General features: G+C 37.4%; 1 protein-coding gene across 4 annotated transcripts in view; it reads right to left on the bottom strand.

The window, feature by feature from the left end:
- The window catches only part of sez6l (seizure related 6 homolog (mouse)-like), a 40,322-nt gene extending 19,906 nt beyond the window's left edge, over positions 1 to 20,416 (bottom strand). Inside the window, exons 1-2 of one of the 4 annotated variants that reach the window (XM_026274375.1) lie at positions 20,155 to 20,416; positions 16,420 to 16,839 (exon numbers count right to left, since the gene is read on the bottom strand). In XM_026274375.1, the coding sequence (XP_026130160.1) occupies positions 16,420 to 16,501 (82 nt within the window). In that variant the 5' untranslated portion in view covers positions 16,502 to 16,839; positions 20,155 to 20,416. Of the gene's footprint in view, positions 1 to 16,419; positions 16,840 to 20,139 lie in introns of all 4 variants that reach the window. The other 3 variants (XM_026274376.1, XM_026274377.1, XM_026274378.1) reach the window with 3 other exon arrangements.

Below are 20,416 nucleotides of genomic sequence, written 5' to 3'. Positions count from 1 at the left end.
TGACTCATTAAAGGTGTCAATGATCCCACCATAGAGAAAAAGAGTAACAGAGTGCTTGTGAGAGGAGGGATTGCATGAGATAAAGAGGATGGTGGGTGAGGATGGGCGAGAGAAAGAGAGAGAGAGAGACTGTGTGTTTCTGGGCAGAGCAGATAAAGGCCACCGCCATTGGCTGTATGGATGCAGGGAAGAATTGCACGCTTGTCAAGGATTGAACCCATGGCTGAATAGAGAAACATATAACTAACCTTGACTTTTCAATTTCTACCTTTGTCTGCTTTTATGCCCTTCCTCTTTCCACCGCCGGTGACATTCCCGACACGCTTTACAGCTGACAAACAGACAATTACTGTAACCGTAAATTCCTGGCAGCGCTTTCCCGTCCTATCATATCCAGTCGCTGTGGAAAAGCACTGCATACGAAGGCTAAGGCGCTTATGACGACTACAAAACATCACAGATATCGGGGGGAAATTAGCTCAGTAGCTGTTTGTGAGAATTATAAACCTCAGGGCAAAGAAACACAAGTGTTTAACGTAAACAGAAGCAGAAGGTGATCACAATCATCAAGCTTACAGCTCAAACGCTTGCTCTCTGAGCCCTGCTGAGCATTGTGGGAGGTCTGCAGTACAGTAAAGATCCCTGCCGCTGTCACCACTTTCCATTAATATCTGATGCTGCAGGCCTATTTTAAAGACTGTTAGAGTCGGCTAAAGAAACCTTACTGCGGTTGCACAATATATTGATTTTTGAAATTATAATGGCACCCCAGACATAATGACTAGGGAGATTTTGGCTCCTGAAATGAAACATTTGCAAGTCATATTCTTAGAAAAATTACTGAATGGCTAAAAATTTTTGTTCAGAAGCAGTTGATTAAGTGCATAACTGCTTACTTTAGCTTTTAAAAGCAGTTAACAGCAACATTTTAGAGAATTCAACTATTTAAGTTAAATAACAGTGGTTTTATAGTTACAAAAATTTAGATGTATTTTTGGCATACTGTTTTCAATTTACTATATAGTCAGGAAGTATTTAATTTCAGACACAGCGAGGGTCTTGGAAATGTGCTAGCGAATTACACCCAGAACACCAGAGCAACCACAGCATCTTGCTAGAACCAATCAGCACACCTTATAGCCGTGCCTTAGCAACCACTTCAACACAACGTTTTTCCAAACAATACCTCAGAAGGGCCTTATATTAATTATATCTGAACTATTGACTCAAGCTCACATTCCAGCATTAATTAATCTAAATTCTCATTCTCCACATATACATGACGGCAGCCATTTTCTCAAGGGATCGCTGGCCCAGCTTACTAATTTGAACACCTGCCTCATTAGCGATGGTGCTCGGCCCTGAGCTCAATGCCGGCTATTACTGGAAGCTCACACTACAGGGTTAGAGACAAAGAAGAGCAGGAACCAGAAATAATGATTTTTTTCTTCAGTGGAAGCTAATGAGAGCAGCACAGACACTGGGTCGATGTGTCGGGACAGTTCCTACATGCCCCCATTGGGTCAGTCCAGCCCCCTAGATCCAATGCTGAACTGGAGCAGCCATTGATTGTGTTGGGACGAGCCACATGACACATCATCTCTGTCTAAAGTGCTGCCCAATGCACCACGGATACAATATTAAACCAATGATCTACCATGCAAAAACCCTTATCTATTGGGAGTCTGTAAACATGTACAAATTACATCAAGAGTCTTGGACGAACGCCTGGTGACTGCACAGCTCTAGATTGACACAGTCATCCGTCGATGTGGAAAATAAGAGCTGTCAATCCTGACGGTACAGATTCAGTTGGCATGGACAGCTTTTCAGCACAAACCAACTTGCGTGTGTAATAAGACTTGGCATCAAAGTGGTCAAATTTAGACATTTAATCAGCTTATTTGCATTAAAGTGTATTATTTTAATGTAAGCATTTTTCCTATTTAAATATAATATGCAAAGCAACTATAAATGAGCATTCATGAGTTAGCAATGAACAACGGCAGGCAATTTTACTCATATGAAATGGCATATTCAACAAAAAAATATTAAGTGAAAAATGTATGTTTCATATGATACTTAGAAAAAAAATTCACTCCGAAATTTTTATTAAATTTCACAAAATATTATAAAGTTGCCAGAAACACATTGAAGTAAACATGAAAAAATTAAAACATACTCCAATAATCGTATTATATCTTGTCTCGATGAAACTAGGTTTTCTAGTGAAAAATTACAGCTAAATGATTTTTTTTAAATAATTTATTTTGAACGATTCTTGCTTCAGTTACAATTATATTAGATAAACAATGAATTAGAATTGCAATTCTGCAACCTGTTTGGTAACTCAATTAAAAAAAAAAGTTTCATTTCAGGTATTAAATTGGAATTCCATTCAATTCTGGACAACGCACAAACTGGTTTCATTCAACAGCACCAGAAGGCAAGTTTAAACTCTTTAAAGAAATGAAATAGTGTCAAATAAATGTAAATGTAAATCTTTAAATTGCTTTAGAAGTTGTTTGTGAACAATTTACGTGACATAATTTCCCATAATATTGACTGGGTTATGAAAATAATTTGGAAAAATACAGCCCACGGTAATATGAACAAATATTCTGATATATTGTCTTTTAAAGGCATTTACCCATATTTTAATTATGCTTTGCACTGAGATCTGTTTAAGGGCTAAAGGAAACAAGTCAGGTCATTTATAGTTTAACAGATTTTTTCTCATAGTGTAGTTATTGTTTCAGCATATTAAATTAGAACAGGAGAAAGTCTTTTAAATATGAACACAATTCAAGAACATCAGAACAGTAAACTGTCTCATCGTCTCCATGGTGCCTTTATAGGGATCATATCCATTCTTGGATGTTTTGGGGGCAGGAATCTATTGGATTCCCTCCAGGATGGCAAGGCAGATGGCATCTTCTGCATCTCTGAGCAGCTGCACAGGTGTGCGTCGTCTGTCCTGTTCCTCTCTCTCTCCTCTCACCCTCTGCCTTTAATCTCAGCGCTCCTCCCTCAACATTCTGACCTTTGCTTTGGTTTTATTTGTGTTATTTTGGGACGCTGTGTTCCTCAAAGCTGAGGTGAAACGAACAGTGTTTTCTACGATACGACAAGAGTGTGATTAACCACTTCTCTGGAAAACAAAGTGTGACAGTTCATCAGAGAGCTGTATCCTCTCCTGCCTTCATTTAACTAACAGAGTGAACACAGGGATCAAAAAGAAGAACGATAGAAGATCTCTCTCTCTGGGCATCGGCCCACAAAAACACACAGACTCCTCACAAACCTCTGTCAATTTTCAGAATAGCAGATTATCATTTCTTTACAGTAAACTACCGCTCAAAGGTTTAGGCTCAGTAAGATTTTAAGAAATTAATAGGCCTACTTTTAATCAGTAAGGACTCATTACATTTATTTAAAAATACATATAAAATGTTACAAATATATCTATATCGGATTAATGTTGCCCTATTCATTAAATCCTGAAATAAGTAGCACAGTTGCCACAAAAACTGGGTTTTCAACAAAGAAATGTTTCTTGAGCTCAAATCATCATATCAGAATGATTTCTGCAGGATCATGTGACACTGAAGACTGGAGTAAAATGCTTTAAAAATTCAGCTTTGCATCACAGGAATGAACTACATTTTTAAATATATTCAATTAGAAAACAGAAAACAGAAATTTTAAATTGTAAAATATTTCACAACATTTTTTACCCGTTTGTTTGAATTATTTTAAATAAATGCAATGCAGTCACATGACCTCAGGTTGCTTGTTTCACTCAGCATATGGCATCCAGTTATTATCTTGCAAATATTTAAAATAATTTCCCCCCTTTAATTCAGTTTAAAGTGTTTACAATTTTATATATATATATATATATATATATAAAAAAGGATTAAAATAATATTAAATCTAAAAATTAAATTGGAAATTGATGTTTTATACATTGCATTATGGGACCAAGTATTTCAAGTTGTGTTCTTTAGCTGACTCAAATGTAGTATGTCATTCCAGATGTTCCATGCATACAGAAATTCACATAACTTACAGTATAAAAGTAAATAATAATTAGTATGCAGCTTCAAAACCAGCCACAGATAATGGCCTTTGAGATTCTTCTTTGGCAGTTTTTCCATGGCAATGTCACATTCTGTGTATTCACTGCATACTTTTCTTTGTAAAGCTACTTTGGACCAACTTCAATAGAAAAAGTGCTCTACTAATAAAACAGAATTGAACTGAACTGAATTCCACTCTCAAAGTTTTTCCCAAAGACTTCCTGTGTTGATATTTCTATCACCATGACAACCTATCTTAAAAGCCCTCTCCATTTACAATTAATGCGGTTGTCCTTTAAAACTTTTATTAGTTGATTTATTTATGCTTTATTCTACCCAGAGGAAACCCGCTGAACGTCTAAAAATCAAAGCGCATGTCATCCACACACAGATCCTGTGACAGTGAGGAGGTTTCATAAGCATGACAGAGTTTGATGGATGCAAGATGGAAAAAAGGCTATGAGTATGAGTGTTTTTCTCTTTTTCCCCCCTCTTCTCCATGCCTTGACTCCTCCATCTTGTGCTCCATGCATGAACGGGATGCAGTCTGGAGTGTGAGTGGTGTTTCAATGACTGTTGCCCACAGAGAAGCACTAAAGTGTGCAGCCCTGCCAAGAACCCTCCAACCGATCGCTCATTCACACGCTCAGAAGTCCTGGATCCGACCGCAGCCGAGACAGCACAGGCAGAAAACACCCGACCACCCGGCTGCTAACAATAAAGCATCATAGTATCATGTATACCATGGTACATGGATGTAACAATCACTAAAAAACAGAAGCACTAAAAGAATTTCTGAACAAAGTACCTTGGTAAAAAGTGATAGAACCAGATGGTAAAGCCATGGTACTTTGATGTAAACCATGTCACCACAGTATTTCCATGTCACTCCAAGGTATCAATATTTTTTTCTGATAAAACCACATTATTCTAAGAAGTACCTTAAAATAGCCAGTAAATACTCTTATTGTGGTACATTCACTTTTGTAAGGAAAAACACCATGTTTCTGATACCATACCTTACCTGTCAAAATTGCACTTTTTTAATGTGGTACCAGTGCTATGATATTCATAAAAGTACATTGTTGTAGTACCATGTAAATACCATGGTATTTTTACCTGAAACCATCACTATATTCATGGTACCATAACATTTTAAGGAAAATGTTAAAAGCATGGTTTTATAGATGTTTACCATGGTCATACCATTTTTGATATGGTAACATGGTTAATACCATTGATTTATGAATATTTACCATGCTGATACAATATTTTTAATGTGGTAACATCGTAATACCATACTTTTTCTGGTTATAACTTACAAAAAGTACTGTGGCGCAACTATGGCACATCTGATAATACTATGGTACTTTGAAACACTTGCTACCAACCAACTTTCAACAATACCACGGTATGTTTCAAAAATATCAAGGAAGTATACTATGGTACTTTTTTGAAAGTGTGGTACCAGATAATAATATTTTTGGATATGACAGTACAATGAAATAGTTATGTACTTTACAAAAACTACTGTGCCATAACAGGATACCATGGTATTCTTGAAAGTTGTAGCAAGTGTTTCAAAGTACCATAGTATTATCAGATGTGCTATAGTATTTTTTGTAAGTTATAACCAGAAAAATCATGGTATTACCATGTTACCACATTAAAAACATTGTTTCACCATGGTAAATATTCATAAATCAATGGTAGTGTCATGATTCATAATTCATGTTACCATATCAAAAATGGTATTACCATGGTAAACATCCATGCTTTTAACATTTTCCTTAAAATGTGATGGTACCATGAATATAGTGATGGTATCAGGTAAAAATACCATGGTATTTACAGTAATAGTTTCAAATGGTAATACTATGGTACTTTTGGTACAAATGTACATGGTAGTTACAATAATACCACAGCATATTAGTAAGTAGTAAGTTCTCTAGTATATATCAAAAGTACCATGGTACCTCCACAGTAGGTTTAAAGGGCATTAAAGCTCTTCAGCCACATTTCAAGACATTAATTCTCATCTACAAAAGCAGCAGGCGCGAGTCCTTATCACATTCAGGAATGATTCAGATCTAAACGTCTGAAATTACATTAATTCTGAGGCTCTTTCTAAAGCTGTTTTCATGCCCCGAAAAAGTCATTTCCATAATAGCATAAAATGAAGTTTCAGCACTGAATCGACTCTCTCCACCTGCTGGGACTGTCCGTCTGCATTAGCGGCTGACAGCGCTCGCAAGCACCGGATGAACAAACCCCGACAGCTGGAGGTGTGTTAAACATTGAGCTAAAACGTTAAGGCAAACACTCGCTCTAAAATGTCACCGTGGAGACAGGGGAGCTGACGGCAATGCTTTGACTGCATTTCTCACCTCGTCTCGATGTGCTAAATGCACCCAGGCTCAGGTGAAGGCAGTCGCTTGGATGCAGAACTCAAATCAGAGGAACAGGTCGGGACGTTTCGAAACATGCGACCTGTCAGCCACCGCTTTGAAGCAAAGGGAAGCTGAAATATTAAGCATGTAAAATGCTCCGCGGAAATTGAGGTGTCATGTGCCTGACAGATGGTGCATGCTTTGCACCAACCGTTCCATCTGGCTGAAGTGACACCGTCATATTCAGAGGCTCAGATTCATCATGGAGCATCTTCAAAGTTCAGCGCTGACGTTCTGAATCTCTCATTCACATGCATCATTAGAGCTGTAGCCATAGGAGCGATTATGAGGGGCTGTGTCCTATTCCTCAACAATCTCCTGCTTTTTAATCTCTTTAAAAGGCGTCTGTTGGCAACAGTGAACATTTAGACGCTTGAGGAGCCTTATTCTCCAGTCTTGAAGGTCTTGCATAATTTCATTACAGTTTATTGCTTTTCTTTTAACAGCAGAGTGCATTAAAAGAAGGGAACAATCAAGACACAACAAAAACCAGGCTTAAATTCATATTTCCCATTTGAGCACCTTGGCTCAATGTGAGGGAGCAAATGTTCAAAGGAACCATTATCTCCAAAATTTGCTGAGAATGTACTCACCCTCAGGCCATACAAGATGTAAAGGAGTTAGTTTATTCATGGAGATGGGGAGAAATGTATCATTTAATCACTTGCTCACCAATGGGTGAATGGGTGCCGTCAGAATGAGAGTCCAAACAGCTGATAAATACATCACAATAATCCACAAGTGATCCACACCACTCCAGTCAATCAATTAATGTCTTGCAAGAGAAAAATCTGTATGTTTTAAAGAATAAATACATAATTAAGAAAGTTTTTAACTTCAAACAGATCCAAATCAGTTGTAAACAAATATGTTGGTGGATTTTGCTGTGAGAGGACAACAGGGGATGGACTTTTTCAATGGACAAAGCATTATTATGGATTTTGTCAAAAAAACAATGATTCAAAGTAGGGCCGGGACTTTAACGCGTTAATTGAGATTAATTAATTACACAAAAAATAACACGTTAACTAAGATTAATTAATTACAGAAAAAAAATCCCGCATTTTTGATAACTTATTTTTGCACCGCGGATGACTCACTGGATGAATTTCGGCTGACGGATTATACTGGAGCACCAACTAGCGTTCGCATATCACCGCAGCTCATCGAGTCTCAAGGAGGCGACAAGGAAGTCGACCGGAAGTTGAAGTCGGGTGGGGGCTGCCATCTTGTAGCAGAACTTCACTTGCGTTAGCATTCCCATTGACTCCCATTCATTTTGGCGTCACTTTGACAGCGAATAACTTTACATCTGAGGCGTTTAAAGACTCCATTTGTCCATTATTTATTTCTAAAGATAAACGACAATGTATGAAGGGCTCCATTACCTTCTATGTTACATTATGGCCCCGTATAAACAGTTTTTGTAAAAAATAGGCTAACGATTGCGTCATAACCACTCGACTCTCTGTCGCACAGTAGAGATATTGCCATACAGACAGGAGGAGAAGCTTGAAGGCAATTAACTTAATATGGCGTACTGGCGTTACATTTTAAAATACTATACAAAATAATTAATCAGAAAACTTACTCCTGCTCACTCACGACAAAGAACTCCCCGCTCAAGCTCGCCGTCTCTGCAAGATTAACGATGGCAGTTTTCACGCACAGCTACTAGAAGATTTACATCTGTCAGGCAGGTTGCTGACGTCATCAAGCTTCGTTTGAGTCTGCGCGTCAGAAACGGAAGTGCTAAAAAATGCTAAAAATGGGCTTCACTTGTCTCAGTTGAGTTCCAATGGGGTCGCTGTGTCCATTTCTTTTACTGTCTTTGGTCTCAAGTATCACCTCAACGCAAAACATATAGCAGCTAGCGTGGACTTTACACTTTATGTTGAACTATGTATTATTTTGTTGGTGCAACAGTTTATGTTGAACTCTTTATTGTTTTGGCCAAGGTTATTGAGAGTTGGACTTAGTAAGTTATGGCCTCTGAAGCAACAGAGAGATGTTTTCTAATAGTCAGTGTTTCCAATATTCTGAATGTAATTGACAGTATTGTGTTTTACTTAAAAAAACACTTTACAGAAGGTTCCAGCACCTATAAGCTTCCTGAATTTCTGAAATGTACTATTTCTAAATTGTTTCTAAATATGCTATTGCTACACTTCATGGCAAAAATTGCACTGGTCTGCTAGACTTGGTTGAACAAAAATAAACAATATTTTGTTGCTTAAGCTTATGTATTCAGTCATTATTCAATGGTATACTATAAATCCATGTGAAAAAAAATTACTTCTCACTGTTCTCAGGTCAAATATTTATATGCGATTAAAATGCGATTAATTTCGATTAATTAATTACAAAGCCTCTAATTAATTAGATTAATTTTTTTAATCAAGTCCCGGCCCTAATTCAAAGTTAAAACAACTTCATAGTGAATTTGCTTCTTTTCTCAGCTTCACAAGATATTACCTGATGGACTGGATTGGTGTTAATTACTTGTGGATAATCGGCTGTTTGGATTCTTTCCGACGGCACCCATTCACTACAGAGGATCCATTGGTGAGCAAGTGATGAAATGCTACATTTCTCCAAATTTCTTCCAATGGAGAAACAAACCCATCTACATCTTGGATGGCCTGAGGGTAAGTACATTTTCAGCAAATCTTTATTTTTGAGAGAACTACTACTTAAAACTCAACAAACATGAAATGGTGGAACGCTGCAACCAAATGTGATTAATGTTCTGAGTCAAACAATTTTGGCATGACATACACTTAATCCTTTCAAATAAGACTAGGATCATTTATTATGAAAGTCAAGCTGATTTTGATATCATGTTAACTTTAATCAGTCATGCACACACACTCTTCTGCATGTCAGAGTGAACATTTTAGAGCATTTAATGACCCCTGAAATGAATCCAGTCAGTGCAACTAAACACAAAACACACACTAATATATCCTCTTTTCAGGCCACAGGTAAAAATGAGCTGATCCTTTGGGTCTTCCATTAGTTTTGTCGGATTCACTCGACCAATGCGATCAGTCAGGGCTGATTAACACTGCCTGATCATTTCATTAACACTCCGAGGCAACAGATGCTCGCCTGTGAAACTCTTGTGTCAGGAAGTTTACGCTAAACTGTTTCCTCACATTTTCATCAAGAAACGTTAAAGAGGGCCTTAATTTGCCTTTTCGTTCGACAGCCTCTTGCTGCCTACCTGATAAGCGAGTTGGCGAAAACATAGAGCTGGTAACCAATAGTTTGATGGGTTGATCCCAGCAGGAAAGAAAAACATCCATATTTTGCCATTTAGCAAAACACAGAGTGCTAAAGGCAGACCAAGAGCAGTGTTTGCCAGAGCAAAATTCTACATTTTTATGGTCTGTAGGTTGCTGGTTAAACACTAACATAAATGACAAATGTAACAATGTTCTGGCAGCAACCACATAATATCTCAGCTGAGGTTAAGGGAGGAATTAACTAGGTATTTTAGTAAAAATAATTTCTTAAAAGTTCTAATAGCTCACATAGTAAACTTTTGAAATAATATAAAACATCTTAACTGTCACTAAATTAGCCGGTAATGCATAAAGCATGTCCTAAAACCACCACTTACAATTTTTAAAATCTCCTCTTGATTTTTTTTGTGCTGTAGGACACGAGTGTTCAAAGGAAACCCGAGAAAGTCTCACCAATTCCCAGTGACTAGAGAATCTGTGTGAAGGATGAGGAGGTGCTGAGCTGCTGAGTCGGGCTGCAGGCGCTGAAGAGAAGCTGTCAGTCGCCCTCCCGTCAGCAAACCTCCAGGGCATCAGATGCAAACCTCTCATTCAGAGGAAACTACAGCGGAAGGCACTTTCCAAGATCCACTGTATACATGCACAGGCCGCCAGCACACGGTATAGGATAGCAGATATTATGCAAGCTGCCCTACTGTCAGAGCTTATAAAATGCCAGTGATCTTGCATACAACCGTATTCTGATGTAGACAGAAATCTTAAGAGCTTATAGCTATTTTTAACACACCACATGCTTAACAAAAATAATACCATAATGCAAGCCAACAAATTACGCTAGAGATATTAACTAACGCTTATATTTACAGAACATGCCAGTGTTCAACGGATCAACATTAGTGTTTGTTTTCATATCCAATTAGGGAAATATGATATTAGCAAAACAAACACCTGGTGATGGATTCATAACCAGACAGAAGCACATCATATCCTAAATCAACAAACCCACACAGGATCAATCAAATGACTCATTCTATGAAACTATGCCTTTTTCATTTTTTTTATACCTAAATATATACTTAAAAATTAACGATTTCAATAAAAAAAATTCATTAAAGTATAATTTTATAAATGTATAATGTAATCCATTACTTTATTGCAAATGTTTTGTAGTTATATTAAACATTGATTAAATTAATTACAATTATTTTATAATAAATGACAAAGGTATGAGCTACCATACAATATTTGGGGCTGGCTAGATATGAATATGTATAAAAAAAAACTAAATAAATAAACTTCAATAAGCATTAAAGTATTTAGTTTTACTTTTTTAACCAATATAAATATTAGAGAAAGTGATTAAAAACATTCCTTAAAACCATTTTAAATACATAATTTTAGTTATATTTATAGAAATATAATTAAAAAAATTATAATGTATTTTTATAGAATTATATTACACAAATAAATTAAATTATTTTACAATATAAAATAATTTGCAAGTAACATTTTAAACACTGTCTCAGACAAATAAAGTATTAATAAATTGTACTGTGCCATCTTGAATATTAATTTTAAATAATTATTTAATTTTTCCCATCTGCACTGCTGGTAGTTCTGCCACTGGCTGATACTTATACAAATATTCACTTTTCTTTAATTAGTTGTGTACTATAAAAAAAATCATGGTAATGAGGCCTGCTTAACAAAAACACAACAAGTCAATAACAGAAAATGTGTATAACTATCCATTACACTCATAAATATAAAGATTCTTTATTGTTATTAATTATTATTACATTCTATGTGGTTCCATCTGCATCTAGTTGTAAAAGTTTTCTTCATAATATTTAAAAAAAAATGTTCACTGAAACGTTCTTTGGGGAACCTAAAGGGTATTTATGGCATTGCTGTGAAATCCCCATTTTTGGAACCTATTTACATGTTAATGAGTCAAAAGACACTTTTTACATTTTTGTAGAATGACTCCGGTCTCCATAAATCCACAGCAAAGGACACATATTTAAGCCTGTAGTCCTCTGAGAGTACATCTCACACACTTGTTTTAGTTCCTATCAGACATTTCCTGCGGGACATTCTTGCCCTTTCTATTCTGATTTGGCTTTGTGTATCAGAAACTAGGCAGAGCTGCGGAGAAAGACAAGAAGTGATGTGATGGGAAGAGAAGGACAAATTCCAGATGAGTGAGTTTCAGAAGGTGCAGAACAGACAGTCTGTCACCTAGAGAGCTCTGGCCCTGTGAAAATAACACTGACAGCACCGCCAGAAGAGTCCATCTGATTTTTGGGAGAGCTATTGTGAATTTGCTTAAAACTTTGCAGGCGATAGAAATCGCACTCACTCATTCCTAACCCGTATGACTTTCTTTCCTCTGTGGAAGCAGAGCGTGAGTCCTATGAATACTTTTATGGCACTTTTGAAGCATGAAAGCCCTAGTTCCCATTCACTGTAATTGCATGGAAGAGAGCGACCGGCACATTTCTTCTACAAATGAACACCAAACACAATGATGGAGAGCAAATAGTCACATGAGAGAATTCTTTCTTTAAAATATAACAATTTAGATTCAGTCGCCAGTAAAAACACTCTCATGTGTTTTGTAGCATGGAAGAGCGCTATCATATCACCGGCAGTAAATAAAGACAGCTATGTAACTAAGATCTCATTCCTTTTAACGAATCAAGAGTGTGCCAAAACAAAGAGAAATCAATTATTATGGGACGTGATCCAAAGTGAACACAAGGGACATGATAACTTTTTTAATCGTACACTACTAGTTATGGAAAGTGCTGGCTGGGTTCAATACCAATTCAGTTCTATATTAAGTTAAGTAATCACTATTACAGATGTTGTCAATTTTCAGACAATTTAACTCATTATTTGTAAACGCAAACAATGCACTGTAATTGTGTTTAAAGTAATGCTCTTATGCTGTTTAATTCAATTCACATTTTCCACTATGTCAGTTAAACAAAAGCCAACTTGGAAGCTAATGTGGCAATCTAGATTTTGAATAACTGTACAGTTGAAAAACAAATGGTTTTTGCCATTAAATTGCCATTTTGTTTCTTTACACATCATATTTTGTGCAGACTACAGAATATTGCATGGTTAAAGCTGTCAAACTAAATGGAACACAACATTAAAATGGAAGTCTATGGAGCGAGGAAAAACATTAAAAATACCCACAAGAATTATAGCCTATGTATTAGAATCCACAAGACTTATAACTTTTGGATGTTATAAAACAATCTTCTTGTTCTTTCTTCCTCCAATTGTTTCTGTCATCTTATTTTCACAAGTTGTTAGATTAAAACTTCATTTCAGTCTTACAATAATTTACTTTGAGGTCTATTTCTGATTTTCCTGTGGCTTCCTTAGCACACTCATCTGCCAATTTATTTCCTTTTATTCCTATATGAGCTGAAGGATACCTTTAAACCCATCATCTGAATCCTGTATAATGTCTGAAGGATCTCAATCAGTACATCAGATCTACTCTCAATATGACCACTTTCTAGTGTCATTAATGTCAGAACAAATAAGAGCCCTCGATGGTCTATTTTCCTCAGCCCACTGCAGTGCCAATAAAACTGCGATCATGTTCTCTAGTGTATACTGATAAATTATCTGAAATCCTTTTGTTAACTTTGACATTAAAATCCATTACTGTGTATGCCACTCTTACTCTGTTTTCAATATCTTTTGATGCATCTGAATAAATCAAGACATAACTAAAATAATTGGTTTGAATCTACATATGCACCATTTGAGTGTTATATCTGTCCCCCTGAGCCTTGTCCCTCCTTTCTAACAGTGACATATCCACATTGGGCTGCGGTAGTAACCAATGGGGAATTATTGACCATGGGAACCGTTGGATTAATGGCCACTTATTTCCATTTCTTCTGCCACTTAAAGCACCACCCACCCAAAACTCCTGATTTCTGACTTTACTTTTTTCCAACAGGGTTTTAACCCTTCTTTTGCTGGATGATCTATGTTATGTCCTTGTATACTAGCCCAGTAATTCAAAGAAAGTTGCATTCTCCTCAGTTCTAATAAGGGTATTTTCCCTGTTTCAATCTGTATTGCTGTCATAGGGGTATATCCCCTTTTATTAACCTTTATGCCTTATACTGAATTTTGTCCAATTCCTACTATATTTTAGTCATATAAATTTAATTGTATCGCCTTGTCAACCTTACATTTTTAAAAAATTATTGTCTTTGTAAACCCCCACTGATATGACCATGTTTCCACTTCTGTTATAACTGCTTGCATTTTCCTAACAGTAAAATCCACATCCGCGTCAACAATCTCATCATTAAACATGGCGGTAAAATGCGAAACGTATCCATAGACAGTAAAAGAAATGGACACAGCGACCCCATTGGAACTCAATTGAGACAAGTGAAGCCCATTTTTAGCGTTTTTTAGCACTTCCTTTCTGACGCGCAGACTCAAACGAAGCTTGACGACGTCAGCAACCTGTCTGACAGATGTAAATCTTCTAGTAGCTGTGCGTGAAAACTGCCATCGTTAATCTTGCAGAGACGGCGAGCTTGAGCGGGGAGTTCTTTGGCGTGAGTGAGCAGGAGTAAGTATTCTGATTAATTATTTTGTATAGTATTTAAAATGTAACGCCAGTACGCCATATTAAGTTAATTGCCTGCGAGCTTCTCCTCCTGTCTGTACGGTAATGCGACAGAGAGACGAGTGGTTATGACGCAATCGTTAGCCTATTTTTTACAAAAACTGTTTATACGGGGCCATAATGTAACATAGAAGGTAATGGAGCCCTTTATACATTGTCGTGTATCTTTAGAAATAAATAATGGACAAACGGAGTCTTTAAACGCCTCAGATGTAAAGTTATTCACTGTCAAAGTGACGCCAAAATGAATGGGAATCAATGGGAATGCTAACGCAAGTGAAGTTCTGCTAAAAGATGGCAGCCCCCACCCGACTTCAACTTCCGGTCGACTTCCTTGCCCCCTGAACGTACCTGCGCGCGTGGGTGTGTCTGTTTCGCTGTGATTGGCTGATCACGCTGTCAACGTAATAAAGCCCGCCTACAACGTTCACAACAGGTGCGCGAAAAACACGAATACATCAAACCGATGAATAATAGAGACGAATAATTACGAAACCACTTACAATTAAATCACTTACAGTTAAATCTGAATCAAAATTAATTTAAAATCACTAGAATCAATAAATAATATAATAAATAAAATAATAAAGCTTTATCTGCACCTCCGTGTCTGTGACAATAACGCACGTTTAACCAAGGATAGTCGATGATACAATAACTGCGACTAATAAAGCGTAATATAAACATACAAACAGCAGCTTGTACTATTAACGACATTAAAACAATTCGTTATTATATTGTTGTAGTGATTATGTTTGAAACAATTTTTAACTTGCATAGTTAAACGTGTGTTTTTTACGTGAGTTTTTAATATAGCCTAGGTTGTTCTATAGAAACAAAAACATATTGTTTTCTACTTGCTTATAGTGTAGCAAACGCTGTGTTCCTTTAACATGGAAACCTTAAATGGAGCTGGATATATGAATTTGCATGCAGAAATAATCCAAATGCAGACAGGTGTCTTTTCCTTCCCATTTCATAAGATCAGCGCACACCACTGACGGAAAATAAACCATATTTTTTACTAGAGGACAGAATCGTGTTAAGGAGACACATGCACTCGCGCATGTCCCGATTAAAGATGAGTTGCCCACGCGCGTGGAACTGAGCTAAATTTACCCAGCAAGTGATTAAAGAGCTGCTCGGGGAAGAAAAACACGGGTGGATGAACCAACACAGTCATTTGACTTCTTGTTCACGCATCTGCATGAATAATGCAACAGCATTGCATTTATTACACCAGGTCAGGGAGGGTGAGTGCTCCTGTTTTGGGGAGGTGACACTCACTGAAATCAAACTGCTCCTGTTTCGGATGCGAGCGCACGATTTACAAAAGAAAGCATTTATTTTTATCGCGATCTTGCGCAAAGAAACTCATAATAGCGTAAAGGAAGCACGCTTATGAATAAACAAGCACACATACACGCGTATTAGCTGACAACAAACCAGTGCATTTTCATTTCATTCCATGCACTTTCATTACAGTTAAAGCACAAGTCCAAATGTTTTTTTTTTACTGTGATTTAAGCACGATGTCTATACATCACATCTATACATGTGATATATTATAAAATCACATTCAGTTGGAATCCCGCAGCGTTTCTCTTTGTCCAAGTGCGTTATTATGTAGCAGATCCACACATAAGCATGTTTCTTCATTATTATTTCTGCCCTACTTTTGTCTTGAAAACAATTCTGGCAGCGCATGCACGAGCCAAACTGATCAAAACAGGCATGCTTGTCTCATATGCTCTTGTCCGCAAACCTCACAGGTCGCATCGGTTAGACTGAACTCAGATACTTGTTTTGCAACGAGTCTTTATCAAATAGGCTGTGCGTAATCATGATAAAAGTGAGGTGCGTGCTATTAAAGTTTCCAGGGCTCTTTCTGTTAAACAGCAGTGTCAGTGCATGAAAGACACAAGGGCATCTGAATGAATCAGTGCAGTAATCAACATTACCTTGGGTTGTGATCTCTCCCCACAGGATTCCCATCCAAACCACCAAGCCGACCAGCAGAGCTTCACTTTGAACTCCCAGCATGTTAAGACACAGTCCAAAGGGGGTCCAGCCCAGAATAATCACAGATGCAGCGTTGAAGTCCACAGCAGAGCTGCTTAGTGTCAGAGACGTGGAGTTGAACTCAGAGGCGGAGTGTGTGCATGAGCTCCTGTGTGTTCACAGCTCTGTGATGTCGGTTTGGTCTCTGTCTCCAGCTCTCTTCATCTCTTCTCTGCTGAACTCCGCAGTGTGTCTTCTCCTTCACTCACCCCTCCTCTCTCTCTCTCTCTCTCTCTCTCTGGTTTGTGTGTGTAAAAGTTGCTGATGCTGTGGGGAGACTATGCTGCTACAGTTTAGAATCTGAATCCAGGGAATTGTTACTAATAGATAGATAGATAGATAGATAGATAGATAGATAGATAGATAGATAGATAGATAGATAGATAGAGCATATTTTGATCTGAAATAAACATAAGCCATAAACATAAGCCTTTTAACCAATCAGAGATTTCTGAAACTCATTTCTGAGAATTGTGACAACTCTGCATTTAACCATAATGGCAATTTGAACTCCCAGTGGAGAGGCTGGTCTCTACTCACATTACCAAATGTTTTTCCCAAATCAGTCCACAGTGAAGCCCCATATGATATCATGCATGACTTCACCGGTCAAGGGAATTTATGGTCTAGTAACAGCGTTAGTCTCAGGCTAAAGGGCTCCTGGTCTGCACTAACAAATGAGATAGACCTTGAGTTTGAGGTGCCATGACCAGAGCAGACTCTGTTTCAATAAGATATGCCTGGCTATGTGAGAAGAGCTGGACAGAAACTGCATAAAGGCTTTAAGCTTTGAGATATGTGACGCTTTGATGCACTTTTATTTCTTATCAATCCAGTGGCCCGAGAAGAAAATCATTTCTCAGAGAGCGTCATCCCATTCCATGCTTGTTAGCTGGATCAAGCTGCTTTGCGATAATCTTTGTTAATTACTTCTGAGTGAGTGTTCCAGAAGAGAAAGAGAAAAGATTCGTCGGGAGAAATTCGCTTAAAGGGATAGTTCACCCAGAAATGAACATTTACTGACAATGTATTCACCCTCAGGCCACACAAGATGTAGAGGAGCTTGTTTCTTCATCAGATTTGGAGAAATGTAGCATTACATCACTTGCTCACCAACAGATCCTCTGCAGTGAATGGGTGCCGTCAGAATGAGAGTCCAAACAGCTGATAAAAACATCACAATAATCCACAAGTAATCCACACCACTCCAGTCCATCAGTTAATGTTTTATGAAGTGGCAATCCATCAAGAATTTTGTAACTTTAAACTTTTATTTCTGGCACAAGATGTCAAATCGTTTCTTCTGTGCAAAAAATTCAATAAGATAGATCCGGTGTTGTTTGGTTTCTAAACCTTTAAATCTACAAATAAGATCACAGCTCAATGTTGGCAATGCCACTCGGCCTTACAGACTAATGAGGCATGACACATGATACACATGACATGGCTCACTGCCCAGCACTGAAACCACTGTGTTTGCTATAGTTAAAACTCTGCTGCTGAATATAATGATGCTGTTGCATTTATCTTAAGAACAGATAAAGAGAAACATATGCATCTTCTGACACTCATTCAAAGTGATGTAAATTGCATTCAATGTACTTTTTCTACTTCATGCATTCCCTGGCAACCAAACCTTGGTGTTGCTAGTGCCACACTCTTCTCTTTAAGCTAAAGAAATAAAGAAAGTCCATGAAAAGAATTGACTGACACTCTATTGGCACTTTATAGAGGGATCCCATCCTTTCCTAGAGAAAATCTTAATTAGATCTGAGGAGGTCTAAGGATTATCTGTGATTTTCCACACTGTCTCCATTTTTCCTGCCATCTATCAGCCGGGTTGCTGTAATTCCACACTGAAATGCCACCAAACGAGCAAATCCACAATATGCTTAGTTTACTTAGAAAGTGCTGAAACAGGTATTCTGCAGCTAATGCAGTGTGGAAAGGTCCTTGGGGAAGGGAAACTCTTTTTTTTTTTTCAACACCTTTGGAGCATTTCCCAGGAACAATTAAAGTCAACGTGAAATGGCGCTTGCAACCCATTTTTGCTGCTGTAAGATGACGCATATTTAAGTGAAACACAATATTCAACAAAACAGAAAAAAAATATAGTGCAGGACCAGGAACCAGGATGATTAAAAAAAAATTAGAAGATATGTACTTGCACTGTTTAGTTCAATCTACTGTTATTTGCTATTATTGCAGCAACATTAAAGAGCTGCATTTATCATTGGCAAGATTTTAGAAAGGCATGATTACCTACAATCACTGACTCAAACATTGACAATGTAAACAGCTTTTTGGCTATTGGTTGAAATTATCTACTATGCTTTCTTTAATAAAAAATAAAATAAAATAAAAAACTGCCTCTAACTCTAACAGCATTCTCTATTATTTTTCTATTCTTTTGACTTGTTTTATTTTTATTAAAAAAGGACCCTTTAACACAAGCGTTCCCTATTCTTTTTCTACTCTATCAACTTGCTCTCTTTTTTTATTTATAATATAAAAAAACCCTTCTATGGCACTTACATTTTATTGCTCTTTTGTTGGATTTGATTGCTTCTATTGTCCTCATTTGTAAGTCGCTTTGAATAAAAGTGTCTGCTAAATGACTTAATATAAATGTAAAATGTAAAATAAATACAAATATACATATACATGATGTGCTCTGAGAAAGCCAATTTCTATTTGTGACCTTTGACCACAAAACCAGTCATAAGGGTAAAATTTAATCTAAGAGCCAAATAAATAAGCTTTCCATTAATGTACAGTATGTTTACTATGATAGGATAATATTTGGCCGAGGTACAACTATTTGAAAATCTGGAATCTAAGGGTTCACATTTAAAGTTGCCCAAATGAAGTTCTTAGCAGTGCATATTACTAATCAAAAATTAACTTTTGATATATTAATGGTAGGAAATTTACAAAATATCTTCATGGAACACGATCTTTACTTAATATCCTAATGATTTTTGGCATAAAAGAAAGATGAATAATTTTGACCCATACAATGTATTTTTGGCTATTGCTACAAATATACCCCAGTGACTTAAGAATGGTTTTGTGCTCCATGGTCACATGTTATTATAGACTCTTACTTCTATTCCAAATTTAAACATGGCATCAATTTTAATGTCATGTTGACTTTAAAGCACACTTGTCACGTTCCCGGACAGGCATTTGGCACCATGCACCACATGTGTGCGTGTGTGTGTCATTCATTGAATTAGACAGCACACAAATTCTCTTAGTCACCATTAATAATAAAGCTAACAAATGCTCATTGAGTTCATTTGTGCTTTTTAGCGTGTGTGTGAGTGTTTCACGGAGGAGAACAAGGCCCACACACAGCGTGGATTCACTTGAGCCCTCCCACGCGCTCTCTAAACCATCCTATACGCCGTCAGGAGCCGAGATTGTGTGAGTGGAGCTCCCATGCGGCTTCACATTTCATTTACAAGCCATTCGTCTCTATTTTTCACATGCCATTCGGTCTCTTCTGGAGAGCACAGGTGTGCATACACAGAAAATGATGAAGTTATATTAAAAACACAGCTCATAATTCTGCCTAACGTCAATATATAATCTTTGTATATATAATATTGATTTACCCATCACCCCCACACCTCGTAATATCACAGTCTCTTTGTCCTCATGGCGTCTTCAGCCCCCTCCTCTACTTTCTTTCATCCGGCAGCTCGTGGTCTTTGAAGGCGGCGAGGGGCTGGCGGAGGAACCCAGGGGAGCGGCGGTCAAACTCACAGCCCGTGTTCTCTCTCCGCTCCGTAATCCACAGGCTGAGCGATCCGTGCATGGAGATCTGTTAATAATAGATCACACGACAGAATGAGAGTGTGCAGCACATATGGAACTGAGGGGGATCTGAGA

This window comes from Carassius auratus, chromosome 10 (genome assembly GCF_003368295.1).
Source record: "Carassius auratus strain Wakin chromosome 10, ASM336829v1, whole genome shotgun sequence".
NCBI lineage: Eukaryota > Metazoa > Chordata > Actinopteri > Cypriniformes > Cyprinidae > Carassius > Carassius auratus.
Note: the sequence above shows the minus strand (reverse complement) of the source record. Positions and strands in the feature narration are given on the sequence as shown.